Source organism: Aspergillus piperis (genome assembly GCF_003184755.1).
Source record: "Aspergillus piperis CBS 112811 unplaced genomic scaffold BO85scaffold_31, whole genome shotgun sequence".
NCBI classification, from domain to species: domain Eukaryota; kingdom Fungi; phylum Ascomycota; class Eurotiomycetes; order Eurotiales; family Aspergillaceae; genus Aspergillus; species Aspergillus piperis.
Window position 1 is genome coordinate 195127 of NW_020291621.1, and position 18540 is coordinate 213666.

The 18540-nt window shown below is 50.1% G+C and overlaps 8 protein-coding genes across 8 annotated transcripts; 6 read left to right on the forward strand and 2 right to left on the reverse strand.

The window, feature by feature from the left end:
* Positions 1-445: 445 nt before the first annotated feature.
* On the forward strand, positions 446-2119 carry BO85DRAFT_454009 (phosphotransferase family protein). The gene has a single exon (XM_025661179.1). The coding sequence runs from the start codon at positions 461-463 to the stop codon at positions 2045-2047; it is 1587 nt and encodes a 528-aa protein (XP_025510410.1). The 5' UTR covers positions 446-460; the 3' UTR covers positions 2048-2119.
* A 174-nt stretch (positions 2120-2293) lies between these two features.
* BO85DRAFT_472673 (zinc-binding alcohol dehydrogenase family protein) lies at positions 2294-3748 on the reverse strand. Its single transcript, XM_025662574.1, has 4 exons — positions 3355-3748; positions 2991-3293; positions 2722-2943; positions 2294-2626 (listed from the first exon to the last, which is right to left on the reverse strand). Exons 1-4 carry the CDS (start codon positions 3682-3684, stop codon positions 2414-2416), a joined length of 1068 nt encoding a protein of 355 aa, XP_025510411.1. The 5' UTR covers positions 3685-3748; the 3' UTR covers positions 2294-2413.
* A 924-nt stretch (positions 3749-4672) lies between these two features.
* BO85DRAFT_454011 (SDR family NAD(P)-dependent oxidoreductase) lies at positions 4673-5725 on the forward strand. Its single transcript, XM_025661180.1, has one exon. It carries the CDS (start codon positions 4802-4804, stop codon positions 5585-5587), a length of 786 nt encoding a protein of 261 aa, XP_025510412.1. The 5' UTR covers positions 4673-4801; the 3' UTR covers positions 5588-5725.
* A 2377-nt stretch (positions 5726-8102) lies between these two features.
* On the forward strand, positions 8103-8780 carry BO85DRAFT_507348 (LysM peptidoglycan-binding domain-containing protein; the record flags this gene model as incomplete). The annotated part of the gene is made up of 1 exon (XM_025664398.1): positions 8103-8780. The coding sequence occupies one exon, from the start codon at positions 8103-8105 to the stop codon at positions 8778-8780; it is 678 nt and encodes a 225-aa protein (XP_025510413.1).
* Positions 8781-10314: 1534 nt separating this feature from the next.
* Positions 10315-12425, forward strand: BO85DRAFT_507349 (TolB family protein; the record flags this gene model as incomplete). Its single annotated transcript, XM_025664399.1, has 2 exons — positions 10315-11250; positions 11313-12425. 2 exons carry the CDS (start codon positions 10315-10317, stop codon positions 12423-12425), a joined length of 2049 nt encoding a protein of 682 aa, XP_025510414.1.
* A 567-nt stretch (positions 12426-12992) lies between these two features.
* Positions 12993-14265, forward strand: BO85DRAFT_507353 (carbon-nitrogen hydrolase family protein). Its single transcript, XM_025664400.1, has one exon. It carries the CDS (start codon positions 13069-13071, stop codon positions 14158-14160), a length of 1092 nt encoding a protein of 363 aa, XP_025510415.1. The 5' UTR covers positions 12993-13068; the 3' UTR covers positions 14161-14265.
* BO85DRAFT_407929 (SDR family NAD(P)-dependent oxidoreductase) lies at positions 14134-15497 on the reverse strand. The gene is made up of 2 exons (XM_025657380.1): positions 15276-15497; positions 14134-15169 (listed from the first exon to the last, which is right to left on the reverse strand). Exons 1-2 carry the CDS (start codon positions 15318-15320, stop codon positions 14372-14374), a joined length of 843 nt encoding a protein of 280 aa, XP_025510416.1. The 5' UTR covers positions 15321-15497; the 3' UTR covers positions 14134-14371.
* A 1343-nt stretch (positions 15498-16840) lies between these two features.
* Positions 16841-18176, forward strand: BO85DRAFT_507361 (putative NAD binding Rossmann fold oxidoreductase; the record flags this gene model as incomplete). Its single annotated transcript, XM_025664401.1, has 5 exons — positions 16841-17125; positions 17182-17293; positions 17355-17456; positions 17512-17573; positions 17634-18176. The coding sequence occupies 5 exons, from the start codon at positions 16841-16843 to the stop codon at positions 18168-18170; spliced, it is 1098 nt and encodes a 365-aa protein (XP_025510417.1). The 3' UTR covers positions 18171-18176.
* Between the last annotated feature and the right edge of the window lie 364 nt (positions 18177-18540).

An 18540-nucleotide genomic window follows, 5' to 3' on the forward strand; every position in this document is an offset into this window, starting at 1 on the left:
TTACGTATCTAGGAGAACGACGCTCAAACACCATAGCTTTGTCTCACAGTGTCCGATCGGCCTGAGCAAGCCATAATACCTTCTGTGCATGGGAAACAAAGGCGTTGTGTAAGATTCACTCAGTTTTATAAAGCACCGCCAAGGAAATCAAGAAGCCATCCCATCTATTTTGACGTGCACATGGTGGGGTAGAGGAGCCTAGACCAGGCAGCTGATCTTTGGGAATTGTGCGACTCGACGTGTATCCCCTTGCCTTAGCGGGGGGTTAATGCGGGATTTAAACAACACTCTTCCCCAGGGCTGGATATCTCGTAGCATAAACCACTGGACTTTCTGATCGCTGTTGCCCACAGACTAAGATTAACTATCACTCAGAGTATATTTGAGTCATTCCCATCTACGAGCTCTCTCTGTTTCGTATCTATCAGCTGACAATTACCTCTAGAGGCACCTGGCAAGCATGAAGCCACGCCTGCACCACGACGACGTCGCCTGGGAGAAGGCTGAAGCCATCACCAATGCATGGGTTCAACAGTTCTTCGACCCCAAGATTCTGCAATCCGTCGCGCAATTCCTGTCAAGACACCATGGCCCTGGGAAGATTGATGAGTTTAGCTATCTGGAGAAAGGCTCGTACAACATCACCTTCCAGATGAAGAACAAGAATGCAAACTCTACAGTCATACGGTTCGTCCAGCCAGGATCAATCATGTTCCCCGAAGAGAAAGTACGCAATGAAGTGGCCATGATGCGATACATCAATGATCAGACTGCCATTCCTATTCCTTTCGTGTGTCACTGGGGATCGAGGGAAGAAAGTCCTCGGGGACTAGGCCCGTTCATCATCATGGAATACGTTGAGCATAAGACAAACATGTATGATGTTCTCAATAGGCCTGGTTGTCCTCGCGAAGAGCGTGGTGTACTTAACCCCGATATCCGTGAGGCCAGGCTGGAGGCGTTGTATGGAGAGGTTGCAACCGTTTTACTGGAGCTTTCCAAAACAAATTTTCCCCGGATAGGGTCACTGAAACAGGTCGATGATTTCACCTGGGAAGTAACCAAGAGACCCTTGTCAATGTCTATGAATAGTCTGATCCGACTGGGTACGCTACCTCGATCAAAACTTCCTAACACGACGTTTGAAGCCACATCTTCATATTTCGAAGCATTAGCAGAACTTCACATTGCACACCTCATCAACCAGCGTAATGATGCGATTGAGTCAGCGGACGACTGTCGACGGAAGCTTGTTGCTCGATTCCTTTTTCGAAAACTCGCCAGAGAACATCATTTAACAAAGCCGTTGGACGCCTTCGATAACGGCCCGTTCAAGCTTTGGTGCGATGACTTCCGCCCAGCTAATATCCTCCTGAGCGAAGAGCTGAAGATCGTCGGAGTTTTTGACTGGGAGTTCACATACGCCGCGCCTGTTGAATTCTCATTTGCACCTCCATGGTGGCTGCTAATTGAGAAGCCCGAATACTGGCCACAGGGTCTTGAAGACTGGTGCAGTAAATATCAACGACGTCTTCCCACCTTCCTCAAGGCGATAAGAGACCAGGAGGATAGAGCAATTGAGCAGGGGTGGTTGGACAGTACCCAGCGGCTGTCTGGTCATATGAGAGACAGCTGGGAGAGTGGCGATTTCTGGATAGCATATGCAGCGAGGAATAATTTTGCCTTTGACTTGATATACTGGCATAAGATCGATCAGCGATTTTTCGGATCGACGTCTATTCCCATCGATGATGTTTGGAAACAGAGACTGGTCATACTCGAGCCTGCAGAGAGAGCTGAGATTGAACAAATTGTGGCGATCAAGGTTGAAGAGATGCAGACACGACCTGCTTGGGATCCGGATGGCTACACCAGGGAGGTCGCAGATACCCTCTGCGACAACGCAGACAACGAACCTGAAAGGGAACCGTCCGAGTATGCACCAGATGAGAGAATGTATGCCGGCCCGACAACGCTGGAAGAACTGTCTCTGGTCGGTGATGGTTCGTTTATTGTCTTTAACAAGCTTCGAAGCAAAGTATATTAGCAGTGTAGTTCCGAAGCAGAATGATTATATGTTCTCTCAAATAGCTTTCCCCAAAAATTTACATTGACCAGAAATATCATTTGTTCAGTTGCATACAGTGACACCCTGTCCTTATATTTAGTTATAATCTCCTCTTGATATGTCTCTTCCTCACAGGCCTTCTTTGTGTGAACCTTGTGTGAGATCAGTTCTGCTATATCTAGGAAGGAGAAGGCACCCTTTGCCCAGATAAAAACGTGTGTATTACGAATAACTCATCATAAAGGCGTAGAGAGCACGAACAAACGATTCTACTAGAAAATTAAAGACCAAGACAACAGGGCTTGCTCTAGTACATCACAACACCGCTCACTCCTGGCAGTAAGATCATTTAAACTCAGGGAACTCCTCCTCGGTCCAGACCTGCCACACCAGCCGCTCACCACTAACAGTGCCACTTCTCATAATGTCTAAAGCTTTGCGCGCCCTATCCAAGAGAGTCTCTCCTTCAACTATCTGCTGCTTATTCGGCTCGATAGCACCTTGTGCCAAAAGCGTTGGCATGATCTCAGCTTGAAGATGGTCCCGCAAAAATTGATTCTGAAGACGAAGTATTATTAGCCCAAATTCGGTCGCGACCAACATGGAGTCTTCTATAGGACAGAAGAGAAAAACAGATGCAAGTGACGACCTACCTCTTCATAGTTGTAAACCACAATGGGATGGATTTCCACTCCCGATGCCCAGGGCGCTTCCGCAGAGACCTCTGGGGAAAGCTTGAGGCCGTCTTTTTCAGCTGAGGTGCTGATAACGACTGGAAGAACAGCAGCAACAGCTGATCCTGGTTGTGTCGCAATCTTGGAGATTGGAATCAAGGAACCGTACTTCGAGGCCACGGAGTCAAAGACACGAATAATCTCTGAGTGCCCTTGTTTAGCCAAGGTTCGAGGATGGAGTCGGTAACATTGGGGTCGCGATAGTCGAAGACGTGCGCCGCACCATAAGCCTTGATCCTTGCATGGTGCTTCGGTGAAGATGTTGCAATCACGTTCGTGTATCCCCAATGTTTGAGGATTTGCACCGCCGACTGCCCCACGGAACTGGCAGCACCCCAGATGAGAAGCGGTACGTCTTTGTCAGATGGGGTGAAGTTTTCTGGACGCGGCCAAGGCAGCTCAATCTTGAGCTTTTCAAAAAGTGCAAAGAATGCAGTGCAGAAGTTGGTCGGTATGGTAGCCGCAGCAGACAATGGAATGACTTGTGGGACCTAGCACTCCGGGTTTAACTGGCATAGAAGAAAATAATTTGGAAGTGGTGTGTGAACGAACCTTACCAAAAAGGGTCTCTGGTGCAGTTACATATACCTGCTGACCCTTCTGTGTCTTATTTTGGAAAAACATTCCGAAAACCTGATCGCCAATTTGCAGGCGCTTGACATCAGGACCAACAGCTACTACAGTCCCCGCAGCCGTATCACCCAGTGTCTGAGGGAACTGGACCATGAGCCCAGCATCAACTTGCCAGACATCCAACGGGGTGGATGGAACCCATTCCACCCGGACCTGAATTTCCCGATGGGCAGGCTTCCAAGTCGGAACATGCTGAATTGTTAAAGGCCCCTTGAGTGCGGGTACAATGATTGCTGGGTGGGTGGCCATGATAATGGAGACTATAAGTAAGGAAATGGATCGGAGTGGAATGATCAGAGTTGTGCTGTTAGTGTCAACCCAGAGGATGCCAGCCAGCTTGAGGGCTCATAGTTCAAACATATATAACCGCGACCCCACAAACAATGAAGCTCGTCACAACTGGGCTGTGGTGGCAACTCTGAATTGAACACGATGCGATTATAAATCCGTCTCTACTCATGAATGACGAAACTTGACCCCTTGTCTTCTAAACAGTTCGATTCTCAATCACGACGGTGGCAGTCGAACCATCACGATGCCCCATGAAGGTCTAGCAGATGGAAAACCTAGGTAGCGTGCTGACAGTCGGTATCTCATTGGCGGTGTCAGCAATGCGCATTAGCTTCCGTGGGAAGTGGAGTCATGGTCTGGCTGTGCCTGCAGGGTGCTTGATGAACCTTTGATACCGCGTAGAGGGCACATTTAATTTGTGTGATTAGTATTTTGTTCTGTAGTATTGTACGTTGGCCAGATTGATCCTTGCTATTTGATAAGGCCAAGAGAAAGGATGAGGCGAATAAAGTATGGAGTAGAACAATAGCAATTAAGCTGGAGCCATACGGAATAAATGAATTTCCTTTCCGTTCCCATGCAATAGTTCAGATGAAGCAACATGCCGGAATTATGTTGTCTATGAGCGTGCGCTGTCAATTCCCGTTGGGACATGTCTCTCCTGTTTCTCCGTCCGGTAATCACGTCGACAGTTTCTGATCCTGTAAGCCCCGGCGAAAAGCCCTGACACAGCGACACCTTCGGAAAGTGTGGAGATGACAAAAGCTCCACCCAGGGTCCAGGATGATGGCTACATCCACCGTGTAGAATCCATCATAATCCCATATCTACAAACCCGTCGGGAAACCGCCGGAGTTACCGGACTTTACTCCCGTGCAGTGTTTTGCCCCACGACCATCAAACGCTGCTCCGACGGCCCCGGGTATAGCCATACAACAGACTCACCTTCCAGTTCGACTGTATCTCAACTCTTGTACCCTCCTCCCTTCTCGCTGCCTTTATCTGAATTCGGAAGCTTCCAGCCGTGACAGTACATCACTTGAAATTGGCCTATCAATCATTGGCGATCAGCAAAATGGCTCGCATTCTCATCACTGGCTCGGTCGACGGGCTTGGTCTCGAGGCTGCCAGGCAGCTTGTTAACAGAGGACACACCGTATACCTGCATGCACGCAATGAGCAACGTGCAATGGACGCCAAATCTGCGTGCCCGGGTGCCGCCGGGGTGTTGACTGCCGACTTATCCAGGATGGAAGACACGCAGAAGCTCTGCGACGATGCCAACGCAATTGGTGAATTTGATGCTGTCATCCTGAATGCTGGAATCATGCAGGGTGGCTTTCGGAAGAATGCGAATACTGGTGTTCCAGCCTTGGTGTCGGTCAACCTTATCGCACCTTATGTGATGTCCTGTTTGCTGCGTCCACCCAAACGCCTGGTTTTCATTTCCTCAAACCTGCACCGGTACGCAGACATGGCGAGCATGGAGGATATGTTCTGGTTCAAGCGCGGGGAGACCAGCTACCAAAGTTACCCGGCATACTGTGACTCCAAGCTTCATGTCATGCTCCTCGCCAATGCCGTCGCTCGGCGGTTCAGGAACACATCGGTGACCTCGGTGCACCCCGGGTGGGTGGCAACCAAGCTTGGCGGACAAGGTGCCCCAGATAAGGTGGAGGACGGTGTTGAAACGTATGTCATGTTAGCCGAAGGGAATTATGATGAACAGAACCTGTCTGGAGGGTATTTCGAGCCCAAGGGGAAGATTGGTCAGCCGATTCCGGCTGCAAGAGATGAGAATTTGCAAGAGAAAGTCGTGGAAGCCTGTGAAGAGGTTACTGGCTTGAAACTGCCGGCTTAAAAATGCAAAGCTTTCTATTGAGGGGATGACGAACTGTACCAACGTCTTGACCAAATTCACCATGAAATGCACATAGATATTGACTGCAAGGTACTCCAAGTTTTCAATGTCTCATCACTCAAACCTGTGTCATGATAGAATCGATCGAAGAGGACATGGGCCTCCTAAAAATACATCCGTATAACATATCCCCGATCGGTACAGCGCCCTCTACGTTGACCACTGTAGGACTAAACAAGATATTCAGAACGTGCCAGAGTAGTTGTCTGGACTGCTATCGCCCTGATGAATGTGATTGAGGATAAGAAGTATGGAGTGCTTATGCACTTTGAGGAGCCTCAAATGACCAAATCACGAATCAAACCGTGTAATAAAAGAGATTAAAGGTGCGACAACCTGACAATGTTACGATCTGAGCACTTGAGACATGATAACCTTTCCTGTCAATCTGAAGTCTGACGATGGCGGTACCTACGTGGTCGATGAGGCAAGTCCAATATTGAAAAGACTTGTGAAGGTAGGCGTTCAACCCCCGACAGGAAACGTAAGCAAGGTCAAGGAATCATGATGTGTTCACTAATGAGGCAATATGCCATATTCAGTTATTAAAGTGAGGGTTATGCTCGTGCATGGCTGCTCAAAAATATGGTCAAATAACGAATAGCCGTGGGACACTGGAGCCTCGGGGATAGTGATGGAAAGACGATACCTGGATTGATTGCATTGACATCCGCCTCAACTATGTTGCTCGGTTGAACTACATGTCTGCTGTCCCTATGGATCGCCTTGTGGGGGAGTAGACTCTGTGGACTTTGCTAGGGCAGCCGCGGTATATCGCCTGCTATGTCATTGAACTCGCAAGGTAGGTCTTCAAAGAGAAAGAGAGCGCAAGGAGACTTTCTTTCTAAACCAATACTAGCCGTATAACCCACTGGAGCCCTCCCGCGAACAACTAGATAACGGTCTCGAGACGGGAGATACATCAAATTATCCATCAGAAAACGCAATCGCCTCTAAATCCAACACAGATCATTGGCCGTTATCAGTTCAGCTACTTCTGTGGTCTGCGCTGAGCCAATATGACCCTGCTTTAATCGAGATCGGCGGCGTGGGTCTGGGCTCCGCCGATAAGATGAAGCGTGCCAAAACAACCCCAACACCGCCCATTTAGCCGCTATAACCCAATCTGGGGTCACTTTGCGAAACCCCACGGCGTCCATTCCAAGGTTTTGGGTTTTACTTTTCTTCCTGTGCGCAGCTTCTTAGTTGAATACGTATGCTCCTAGGCTACATTATTCCCAATTGTTTTCCGCAGTGACTGCAGATCATAGACATGGAACCATCGAAAACTATGTCTACGTGTCTACGTTATTGAATGTAAAACCTAAGAGCCCTGTGGGATTGCCGACAGACGCTAGCCGTTTTGTCAGTGCATAAAGGGGGATAAGGAGACCGAAGATACTCAAGATCCTCGGAGATAACAGGCTCTTCATATTGCTGCTGCCCTGGACCCACTCGCACGAGGATCATTGCCTGATCAGAAACACTCTGTCCCGCTCTCGAGGATCACTGATTTTTTGGTCTAGAACGACCAGTAGTATAGATAAAAAGAGATGATGAAGATTTAGCCTAGCGAGTTCCATTGTGATACCGTGTCCCCACTCCTGACCTTCCCTGTTCGATGTGAGTAGCACAACTATGTCTATTCCGCATGTCTGTCCAGGGGCAATATCCTATCTCTCAGCATGGCAGAAATGCATAAACGTGATCTTAGTGTTGGCTGCCTGGATCCATCTTTGTGTCACATCCGACCTCCGACAATTGGAACCCAAACTGAAGGGAATATTACGCATGTAAGGTCTGTGTTTCTTCTAAAGCCGTTCTTACCCGCGGCAGATTTTCCGTCCGACCCACCAGTTTATGGGTCAAACTGGGGTATCTCCGTACATCGCTCCCTGTTTAGGGCATCTAAATTCCTCCAATGAGGGCGGTGGATATGGCGATGACGCACTTTACAAGACGCACTGGCGCTTTTAGTGTCTTTAGAATGCCTTAGCAAACTCCCCGATATCGCGGACTACATGGCGTGGCTAACGCGTCTATCATATCGCAGCTGACGAGGCTATAGGCAGTGGAAGGGACCGGAACTCCGTGACGTGCCGTCGGGGGAGACACGGATACCCCGAGTACCTAGTGATCGTTATACACGTACTCAGGCTTGTTGAAGAAATGAATGTCGGTGGCCTGGACTGCGAAGGTGCCATCGGGATTCATGTGCACCTTGACCACACTGCTGCGGCATGAACGGCTCATGATCACCGATCGGAACTTCCTTATCGTGCTCCCGGAGCCACTTCTGCGTGGAAGATCAATCATTGCTAGGATATAATTTTTGATCGTTATAAAAGGGCCTCCTGTACTTCCAGTACATCGTCTGTTTCATTCTTCTCATTTCATAGTCGCTCATTTCATCTCAATTTCTTTCCACCCCCACTAAAGACTAATTACCGTCACAATGAAGGGCTTTGGATCCGCCGTTTCTACTTTGTTTCTTTCTCTGGGCACAATTGCCGTTGCCTCGGCGTCCTGCGATCCGAGTACCCTGAATACCACAAGTTATCTCTACGATATCACCGAAGAGACTACGGTGTTCGAGGTTGCCCGCAAGACCAACCGCGGTGTCTGTGACATTGGCCGACACAACCTCATGGCAGATGTGACCATTCCACCTAATATTGGCGAAGTCTTCATCATCCCTGGCGAAACCTGCACTCCAGACAATGAATCCTGCCTGATCAAAGATGTGGGCCGTACCCGGACTTGCATCTACGGTGGACCACGTTTGTACTACACCGTCAAAGGGGACACCTATGAAAAGATTGCCCTCCGTCTCAACATAACGACCGAATCACTCTCGGGCGGTCAGTCCGCTAATGAAACATTGCCGGTTGGCCAGTTCATCAAGGTCCCCGAGTGCTCGCCGAGTCAATGTATCATCCAGCCTTATTCGTTTGAGTGGGGTGTGTATAAGGATCTTGCCGACAAGTATGGGACGACTGTTGGCCAAATCATGATGCTAAGCCCGACCTACAACTACAGCAGTCTGGCTTTCAGCAACGGGGGAACAGCTCCGCCAATTGATCTTCCCATCAACTGCACTGCTCTGTCGAGCAATATCACCGTTATCAGCTAGAGTTGTTCCCTTTTGAGGGTCTGCTGAAGAGACGGTTTTATCCAGCCGTATGCGTCCATCATTGTTTCTATTCTGCTCGAAGCCCATGTACTTTCCTTTACATTCCAACTGGGTCTTGACTTTGATTACGGGTTTGGGAAGGGGTTGCTGTTGGAGAGGCCTTTTAACAATTGCCTATCTGTAAATAAGGAGCTTTTCAATCCAGGTCTAGATGATGAATACATAAGAGTATAAGAAGTATAAACTGTCTTGTTTGTCGGCTGCCGCCGTAGTCATCAACCCTCTGTAAGCATTATGCTATCCCAAACTGAACATCGTATAGTCCACACTATATTGATATTGTAGGGTCCGGGTTCATTGATCTCTTTGGTGAGACAAGAAGAACGCTTGACTCAGCTGAAGCCGCCGGCTGCGTGCTGCTTGGGTCGTAATCTGACTTCTTTGGGATACACCATTGGGCAGTAGAGGCATTCAGACCAGTCGGAAATATTGCGTATACTCCCCTATGTGAAGTCTGAAGGACCCAATAGGAATGATGATGGTTGCCTATTCGGAGGGCTCGAGGCTTTGCTCGGCCCTGTGATGTCGGAGGTAAAAGGATTGCGCAGCTGCCTCTTTCAACTCGGAGAACGATAATAGTTACAGTCGATGCGGCAATTTCCAAACACGAAAGGAGACACTTCCCCCCTTCCAGTCTTCATGTGGAATGTGGGGAGAACGAGTGGGTGGACCTCTGATCCCAATTACAAAACGTCCTGCCTCGACTTGCTGGGAATGATCCATTCATTCTTTTAAGGAAGGACCTGAAACACTATGGCCGAGCTCTCATGCAATACATGCATGCGGGAGCAAATCTGGACGAAGAAGATTATCCCGTGTTGTTTGACAAAACAAGCATCAGAGGGGTATAGAGCGGCCCGGACGAGGCCCGAGATTGCTAGGAGTGGCGTATTGTATTGTATTTTCTCCACCGGTCTTTTGAGATGGACTACAACTACGCAAGGTTAGCAACCTCAAATCCGTCATCCTTTACGCGTACCTGATCGGGAGGGCGCGGATCGCTTCGGGTGGGCAGGTCCGAGGGACAATTCGCTATACGAGGTGCAACAAGTGATCGCCGACGGGTATCCATTTCAGGGTTCAAGGTCCGAAAGGTGGAGCTCCCGGATTTTTCTCTGCGTGGCACCTGCATTTTTTTGACCCTCCACACTAGAAGACACTAAATTAAGCCCTGAGGGCCATACCCCAGTGCTGAGATAGTTCTTCCCATCTAAGCGAAGATGGCTCTGGTCGTTTTCAATTGTCAGCGGGTACATCCCCACCCCATCCCGCTCTTCAGAGTCCTGGGTTCCGAGTTCTGACATTTAAGACGAAGCTTGGCCCTGCTTGCTCATCGACTACTGCCCAAATCTGTCTCAGAACTTGGTTCGATAGCAGGCTATCGTGTGTGAGCGGTGACCTGCTTTCTGTTATCTTTATATCTGCCCATTCAACCAACCCCTGTCACCCCTGCCGCTAGGGAGTGGAAAGAGCCATGTTTGTTTCGAAGACATGGGCCTGGCTTGCATTAGCCACTGCCACCCTAGTCTCTGGTGCATCACATGCAGAAGACCACGCTAGGAGAGAGGCTACCTCAGGAACAAAACTAGGTACCTTTCTGCACAACCGCATCAGTCCCAACTATTCCGAGCTGTATATTGCCGAGCCAGACGGCTCCAATGAGAAGCTCCTCCTGGGTTCCAACACCGTGTACGATTTCCGAGCCAGCTGGTCTCCTGACGCAAAGCATGTTTATTTCACGTCGGAGAGAAGAGGGGACGGCCAGGCGGATATCTACCGTGTCGCCATTAATGGCACCAGTACCGAGGGGGCAGAAATAGAAGAAGTCGCTTTGTCACCCGGTGTCGACGACTCAGCTTCAATCTCCCCTGATGGCAAGATGCTGGCATTTGCAACTTCAAGATACAATCAGACTAGCCAGATAATGCTCATGGTCCTGGAGACCGGATCGCTCAAGAACCTCACGCTCATTCCCGGTATCTCCGAGGCCGCCAACTCTTCACTCCCCAATGGATACTTCAAACCGACATGGTCCCCTGATGGAGAGTGGATCGTCTTCACCTCCGATCGCAACACCCCATGGCGGGGCCACAGCGACGGCTCTGGTTGGGAGCATACCCAGGAGTTGTCCATTTACGCAGCCCGCCCCAATGGTACCGACTTTCGTCTCGTCTCGTCTCGGAGCAACTACACCCAGGGATCGCCTAGATTCTCCCCAAATGGAAAGCGCCTGGTCTTCTATGAGATGTTGACCGAGGACACATACAATGGTCGTCTGCAGCCTGAACTGCTCGAAGGATCTTACCTCAACACCAGCATCGTCTCGATTGATTTCGCCACGGGTGGTGACCGCATTGTTCATGCTACTGGAGATGGGACCAAGATCAGTCCTTCGTTCGTCACCGACGATGTAAGTATCCTGATTCAGCCACACTGTAGTACTTCATACTGATCATTGAATGCCCCCGACAGGTTATTGGCTACGTCATGAAAGAGTCGGCGAGCAATGGTATCTACTACACCTCCATCTCGGGTAAAAACTACACGCAATACCAGACCATTCCCATGAATACCATGACACCTGCTATACGCTCCCCTGCCTGGTCGCCAGATGGCAAATATATCATCTATGAAAAACAAGGTCCCACGGGCGGTAGTACGTCGACATCAAAGACTCAGTATTCCCCGCTGTGGAGCTTTGACCCGGACTGGGACTACCGCTTCACGGATGTTTTCCCGATGGCCAAGCGTGGAGGCTGCCCTATGATGGCCATGTCACAGCAGATGGAGGGTGCCGCGGAGAGCAATCTCATGCGTCTTCAAATGAACGGCACTGATCAGGTTACCCTCTTCGAGACCAAGAAGGGCATGATCAACCCTTCTATCGCGGAAGGCTTTAACGCCCGTGCCTATCAGGGCAACTGGGGACCGAATGATACCAACATCACGTTCGGCTACGGTGCATACTTCGTGGGCCGCCAAAGTAGCCCGGGGTTCATCTTCAGTGTTACCCCGGAGGGTACGGGCGTGACCCTCCTCGCCGGCAACAACATCACCAACTACGGATTCCCGTCTTACAACCATGATGGCACTCAGGTCGTTTTTCGGACCTGGCCCGGTACTGCCTCCAATGGTACCACCATTGGCACCACTGGATTGGCCATTGTCGATCTACCCTCTCGGCAGGTGACCCAACTTACAACCGAGTGGGATAACCTCCCGGCTTTCTCCCCTGATGGCAAGAAGATCTTGTTCACACGGCGCACCAATCTGGATAACATTGGCGACAACTATGACATTTTCACCATGAACCCGGATGGCAGTGAGCTTACGAAGCTCACTCCCTCTATCGCCAGTGATGCCCATGCTGTGTGGACCCAAGATGGACGTATCCTATACAGTACCGCGATGTTCGGCTTCCAGCAGGAGGCACCCTTATACGATGATTCTATGCAGCCATACGCTATCATCGTGCTCATGGAAGCCGATGGTAGCAACAAGACCGTGTTGTCGAACAGTTTGTGGGAAGATGCCATGCCTATGTTTGCGCCCGCTCACGTCATGGAATCCCATTGTTGTTCCTAGGGTGGACACGCGCGACTAAGAGAGGTCGTGATTATGACTGATCGTCTAGGTGGTGGTATCTCCATTTCCATCTCCTGTTGTTCTCCTTGATGGACCTTTTAAACTTCCACTGTCATCATTGTATATAAGAAATCTTGTGTGTGTGTGTGTGTGTGTCGATGTCAAAGACTCAATTGCGTGGATATCTGATCTCAACTGTGCCTCTTCGCTATGTAATCGTACTGTGCAAATGTAAGGTGGTGGCAGAGTAAGTCTTGGACTCTATCTGAAGCTAGTACTGGTTCATTGACCAGACCTCGGCATATTCGCTGAGATAATGAGACAAGGCGTCGCAGAAAATGGCGACTAAGATGTCGAGCTCTCTCTATTACTAGCAATTGAATTTTTATTGCTCGACGATGTTCTCGGTATGTCTAGCCGTGCTGATCGAAACAACCGTCAAAAGCAACCTTGGCCGCACCAAGAAGCCTGAGCCTGGGACTACCCGAAAGTGGAGCGACAAGCGGGCCGGGCGGATTTCCCGCCATGGCCTTATCAACCAGCCCCCTCACTGATAACATCCGCGACTCTCAACTGCGCCAATTTGCTATATGCAAAGACCACCGTGCTGTAAGTCGTCACAGAGAGTAAAGACTTCTTGATCATGGTCGTTACCAGAGTAGCAGCCTGCCACGTCGCGCCTCACTTCCTGTCCGCGTCGAAAACCACGAGTAAAGCCGTCTCCCTCATCCATCAAGCGGCGCGCAATGCCGCCCACGTAGTTGTCTTCCCCGAATCCTACATTGCGGCCTTTCCCCTCTGGAGTGCGCTGCGTCCACCCACGGATAATCACGATCTGTTCTCCCGTATGGTGGCGAACTCTATTGCCATCGATGGTGAAGAGGTTGCTGCGCTGCGGACTGCCGCTCGTGAGACCAACACTGTGGTGAGCATCGGCATTTCGGAGCGTAGCCTGACCAGCACTGCCTGTCTCTACAACTCGAACCTCATCATCGACAGCACTGGTTCCATCGCCGTGCATCACCGCAAGTTGATGCCGACTTTCTTCGAGAAATTGACCTGGAGTCCCGGTGACGGGTACGGGCTACGAGTCGCTAATACCCCGTACGGCAATATCGGCGGGCTCATCTGCGGAGAGAACACGAACCCGCTGGCACGATATACTCTGATGACCCAACGGGAGCAGATTCATATCTCGTCGTGGCCATGCATCTGGCCTACCCGCATGTTGGATGCCCCTTCCGAGGCGGCGGGTAGTACCGAGGACGCTTCTGTTACTACCGCTGGGTCGAACTACAACAATGTACTGGCCAACCGTCTGCGTGCTGCTGCCCATTGCTTCGAGGCAAAGTGCTTTGGTGTGATGTGCAGTGGATTCCTTGATAAAACCGCCATTGATACCATTGTCGCTGGAGCCAGTGACACCGCGCGGATTCGCCGGACCTTGGAGCTCTCACCGCGCGGCGTCACCATGTTCCTCGATCCCACGGGATCCCCGGTCCAGGGGTTTACGGTGATGGAGTCGACACAGAAGCAGCAGACACGGAAGTTTCTGCAGATGGAAGAAGCAATATTTTATGCGGACTTGGATTTAGAGCTTTGCGTTGAGGGCAAGCAATATCACGATGTTGTGGGTGGTTATCAACGGTTGGACGTTTTCGATTTGCGAGTGGACCGAAGTCGCAGGGAACCGGCGAGATTTACGGATACTGAGCATACTATTCGAGAGGACTAAAAACCATTCCAAGAGCCAGACAATAGAGGCGATACTGGTCATATCTTCCTAGCCTGTGAATTCTATCTGCAAGTAAAAGACTTGGCCGTCTGAATCCAAAAGCATGGAGAAACCGGGCGAAAGGATTATATTTGAATAGGCGCGGAGCACCCCCTTCAACAAGTTTGTGGTGTTCTGATTACATGACCTCTACTAAACGACATGATAGCATCTAATGAGCTAACCGAAATCCTGTCAGAGTAAACCCCGCGTCAATCACCAAGGATTCACCATTAATAAACGAAGCAGCGGGGCTAGACAGAAAGACAACCGCATCGGACACCTCCTCCACCATGGCGGTCCTGCCGAGTGGGCACAGCTTCTGGATTGCTGGGCCCAGCGCAGGAAAATATTCAATGCCCCTCTGCATCATTGGCGTATCAGTCCACGACGGACAGACAATGTTTACTCGGATCTGGTTCTCAAAGTTGTCCACGGCGGCGGTCTTGGCGATCCCAATGGTCGCGTGCTTGGACGCTGTGTATGGCATCATGCCCGCTGCTGATATCATGCCGTTGATCGATGCGATGACGACGATTGACCCTCGACCCAGACTGCGTGTCGTGTTGCTGCGTGTGCTGGTGTACGAACGAGGCTCTTGGCGTGCCATGGCGTGGGTGACAGCCCGCAGCACCATCATCGATCCGCGGGAGTTGGTTGTCATTATCTTGTCAAAGGCCTCCACGTTTAGATCGGAGGTGGGTGAACGCTTGGTCGAAATGCCCGCGGAATGGACGCAGTAGTCAATTCGGCCAAAGTCGGCAACAGTGCGTTGAACCATATCGTTAACATTGGCTTCATCGACAACATCGACGACGACAGCAGTGGCACGGAAGCTAGGGTGAGAGGAGAACCTTTCACACTCCTTCAGAATGGCCTCGTCAGGGAGGTTCAGATCGGCGAGCACAATCGACTCGACGCCAGCTTCGGCGAGCGAAAAGCAAACGTCTTTGCCAATGCCGGACGATGCCTAGTAGGTCAAAGCATAGTTAGGATTGATTATATTGTGCTGCTGTCTCGAATGCTTCAAGGTACACGGGGATTAATCTGCGCAAGATGGGATGGGAGGAGCTCACCCCAGTCACAAGGGCGACCCCTCCATTGAGTTTCATGCTTGCCATGGTGGGCAAGTACAATAGTAGTAGCCTCGAAGATACGAGTCAATATTGCTAGAAAGTTTGCTAGTGAGGGGAGACTCAAAGGTTCCCCCAAGGCTGAAGACTATGGTGGTGGAGCAAAAGGAGGAGCACAGCATTACTCCCGAGGATAAGAGATGGAAGGGGAAAATAGGAACGGGGAAGGGAGGCCTTGGAATGCATTTCGGGAAATTAGGCCTTATTGCTGCGCACTGCACTAAATAGTGATGATCCCTGTTCGTATACCATTATCGGTAAGCTGGTTCTTTGTAGCGCGACGCACAAACACAAAGAGAACGCAGCCTCCCGCTCATTGACTGGTGCGCCTTACAATCCAGTAACTTGTCAATCGCACCCCACTATCATCGCTGCCCAGTACCCAGAGGAATATTTGATCCTTCTGCCACCGAAACAACGAGGCCACGTACTGAAGCTGGAAGGCTGCAAAGGGTCTCTAGTGAGTGGAAATACCGGCTGCATCTGCTGAGCGCTCAGAGACTGCCACAGATGGGATAAAACGAAGCCGTTAGCCACCGCGGTCAGGATAGAGTTCCTGATGCAACCACCCATGACCCAGAAATAGACAGCAGTCCCCATGGAGCACGACGACATTGGTCCATTCATCAATTATGAACAGCGCTACCAGGTATTCATAGTCGCAGTGTTCATCATGGGCAGGCAGTCCGCCTACCTATTGGGGAATCAACTAAAACAGCAGAATCCTTACCGCTTCGGCCCAAATAGGCCAGGCATGAATCCCTGCCTCAAGGCATCATTTACGTGCCTCAGGCTTTTGCGACTCATACGCTACAAGGCCCTTCGTATGAAATCTAGGCTATAAGTATGCTAACGGAGTTTGGCAGTACTAGTACACTGATCAGATGGATTCAAATAGGACTACTAACCGGTGATAATCCTGTGTAGCAGACCGGGCCCAACGATTATATATTTCCACAATGTATGCCTCTTAGTGGTGTCGGAGGATAAACTCAGACGGTTTATTTTACGGCTCATGGCCAGGATAGTACTTCAATGGAGACCAATAAACAGTACGAGAATTTCTAGAAAACACATAAGGTCATAAAGACTTTTGCGCTGCCATTCATGTGCAGTTTATAGTTCATGTCATAAGGATATTGATTATGAGGCCAAATCATCTTCCAACTCGTCCGAAAGAGGAACAATCTTCAAGGCTAGAAAGTAAAATGTCTTGGATAGTGGCAGGAGCAGCATTGGAGTAGCTCACTGAATATTTTCCCTTTAGAAAATATGTCCGATCGGGTCAAGTAACAAGAGTCGGACTTAAGCAGATCGGGCGGAAGCATTGGCCGTCGGACATTGACCGAACCATGAACGCACACATCGGACCCTAACAAGACCCCTCAATCATGTCTGAAATAGGACTGCGCCCGAAAACGATGATAAATAAAGAGACAAAGTGAAAGTAAGCTTTTTCGGAGCCTTTTCATTCTACAAGCATCAATAAAACTTTTATTCCTTTCACCATGACCGCCCAACCCCGCATGAAGATCGCTCTGATCGGCCTAGGCCGTCTGGGTGCCATTCGCGCCCGAATTCTGGCCTTCCAGCAACCTCGCATTGAGCTTGTCGCTGCCTGCGATACAAAACCCGGGGCAGATGAGTGGGCGGCGACAAACCTGCCTTCATCTGTTAATTTCTTCGATGATCCGGAGGACTGCATGAAGAATAGCGGTGCCGAGGCTGTCTTGATCTCGACGGCCACTGCTACCCATGCCCCGTTAATCCTCAAAGCACTTGATTTAGGCCTGGTGAGCTTACAAGCAACTGTTTGCTCATGTGAAATCGATGTCTAACCTGCGATCAGCATGTGATGTGTGAGAAGCCCATCTCGGTAGATGTCATCACTACTGAGGAGGTCGTCGCCAAAGCCGCTTCCAAGCCTCATCTTAAGTTCTTGGTGCCCTTCTGTCGACGGTGTGAGTCAAGCCTTTGAACGTCCGTGCTAAACGTGAAGGCCTATCGACTAACCCAGAACAGATGATGATTCGTATCGTCAGGCGAAGCAGATGGTCATGGATGGTTCACTCGGTGATATCCACGCGGTCGAGAGCTCTTGCATCGACCAGCAGGATCCTACAGGTGAGATTTCTTTCAAACAATCGACAGTCTAGTGAGCTCTAACCGTCTTACATAGGCTTCTTTGTGAAATTTTCCGAGCAGTCTGGAGGTATCTTTGTTGATATGGGGGTCCACGATGTCAGTCATATTTCCATTATTACTTAGTCCCTGCAGGGCTCAGTTGCTCACACCGCACAGATCGACATTGGTAGATACTACCTGGATGTCAAGTCGGGCCTCACCAACCCCAAGAAACAGGTCAACAGAGTCATTGCCATGGGGCAACAGGCTGTGTATGGCGAGCTTGCCAAGTATGGCGACTGCGACAACGGATGGGGTCTGGTAGAATTCGCCAACGGCAAGATACTCACCTTCCACTTGGGCCGCACTCTCACCAACGGCTTCGAGGGGATGACTCGCGTGTGCGGGACTAAGGCCCACGCGGTCATCAATGCAAACTCCACTATCAATCGTGTTGAGATTCGTGATTCGCATGGTGTGCGTACGGCTACAACCCCAGATGCTTTCGTCCTCTACGATAAATCGTTCATCAAAGACTTGGAAGAGTTTGCGGCCGCGGTTCTTGACGGCGAGCCTCTCACTTGCGCCCCCGAGGATGCCTATGAGGCGGCTAAGATTGCCACCGCTCTGCAGTACTCGTTCCGCAATGGCGTACCGGTATACTTTGACGACAATGGTCTGCCTATCATGGAAGTTGCGAAGGACAAGGCCTAGTATTTTACATATAACTCCAGTCAGTAAAATAGACTAATAGTCTCCTTGGTCAGGTTTGTGCAAGTCTTACTTCTGCTGGCCATAAAAGCCTATAGGCAGAACTGTAGGTGTGATACATATGCATCCTTCCTTGCTTTGGCAGCCTTTCAAAGGTTACCACGAGGCCTTTGTAGACGGGACATTCCGCATTTTAAAGTAATAGTAGACCTAATATACCAGCGAATTTTAGGATGGGCTTAAAGTTGAAGTGGTGCATAAGCTTCTGGTCTTGTGAACAAACCTATAGGTGTGTAGAAGAACCCTGAGTGGCGGCATCGGGATCTTTAAAGGCCTTTGGCTGTAATTTCTGAAGCTCTGAAGATTGATACTG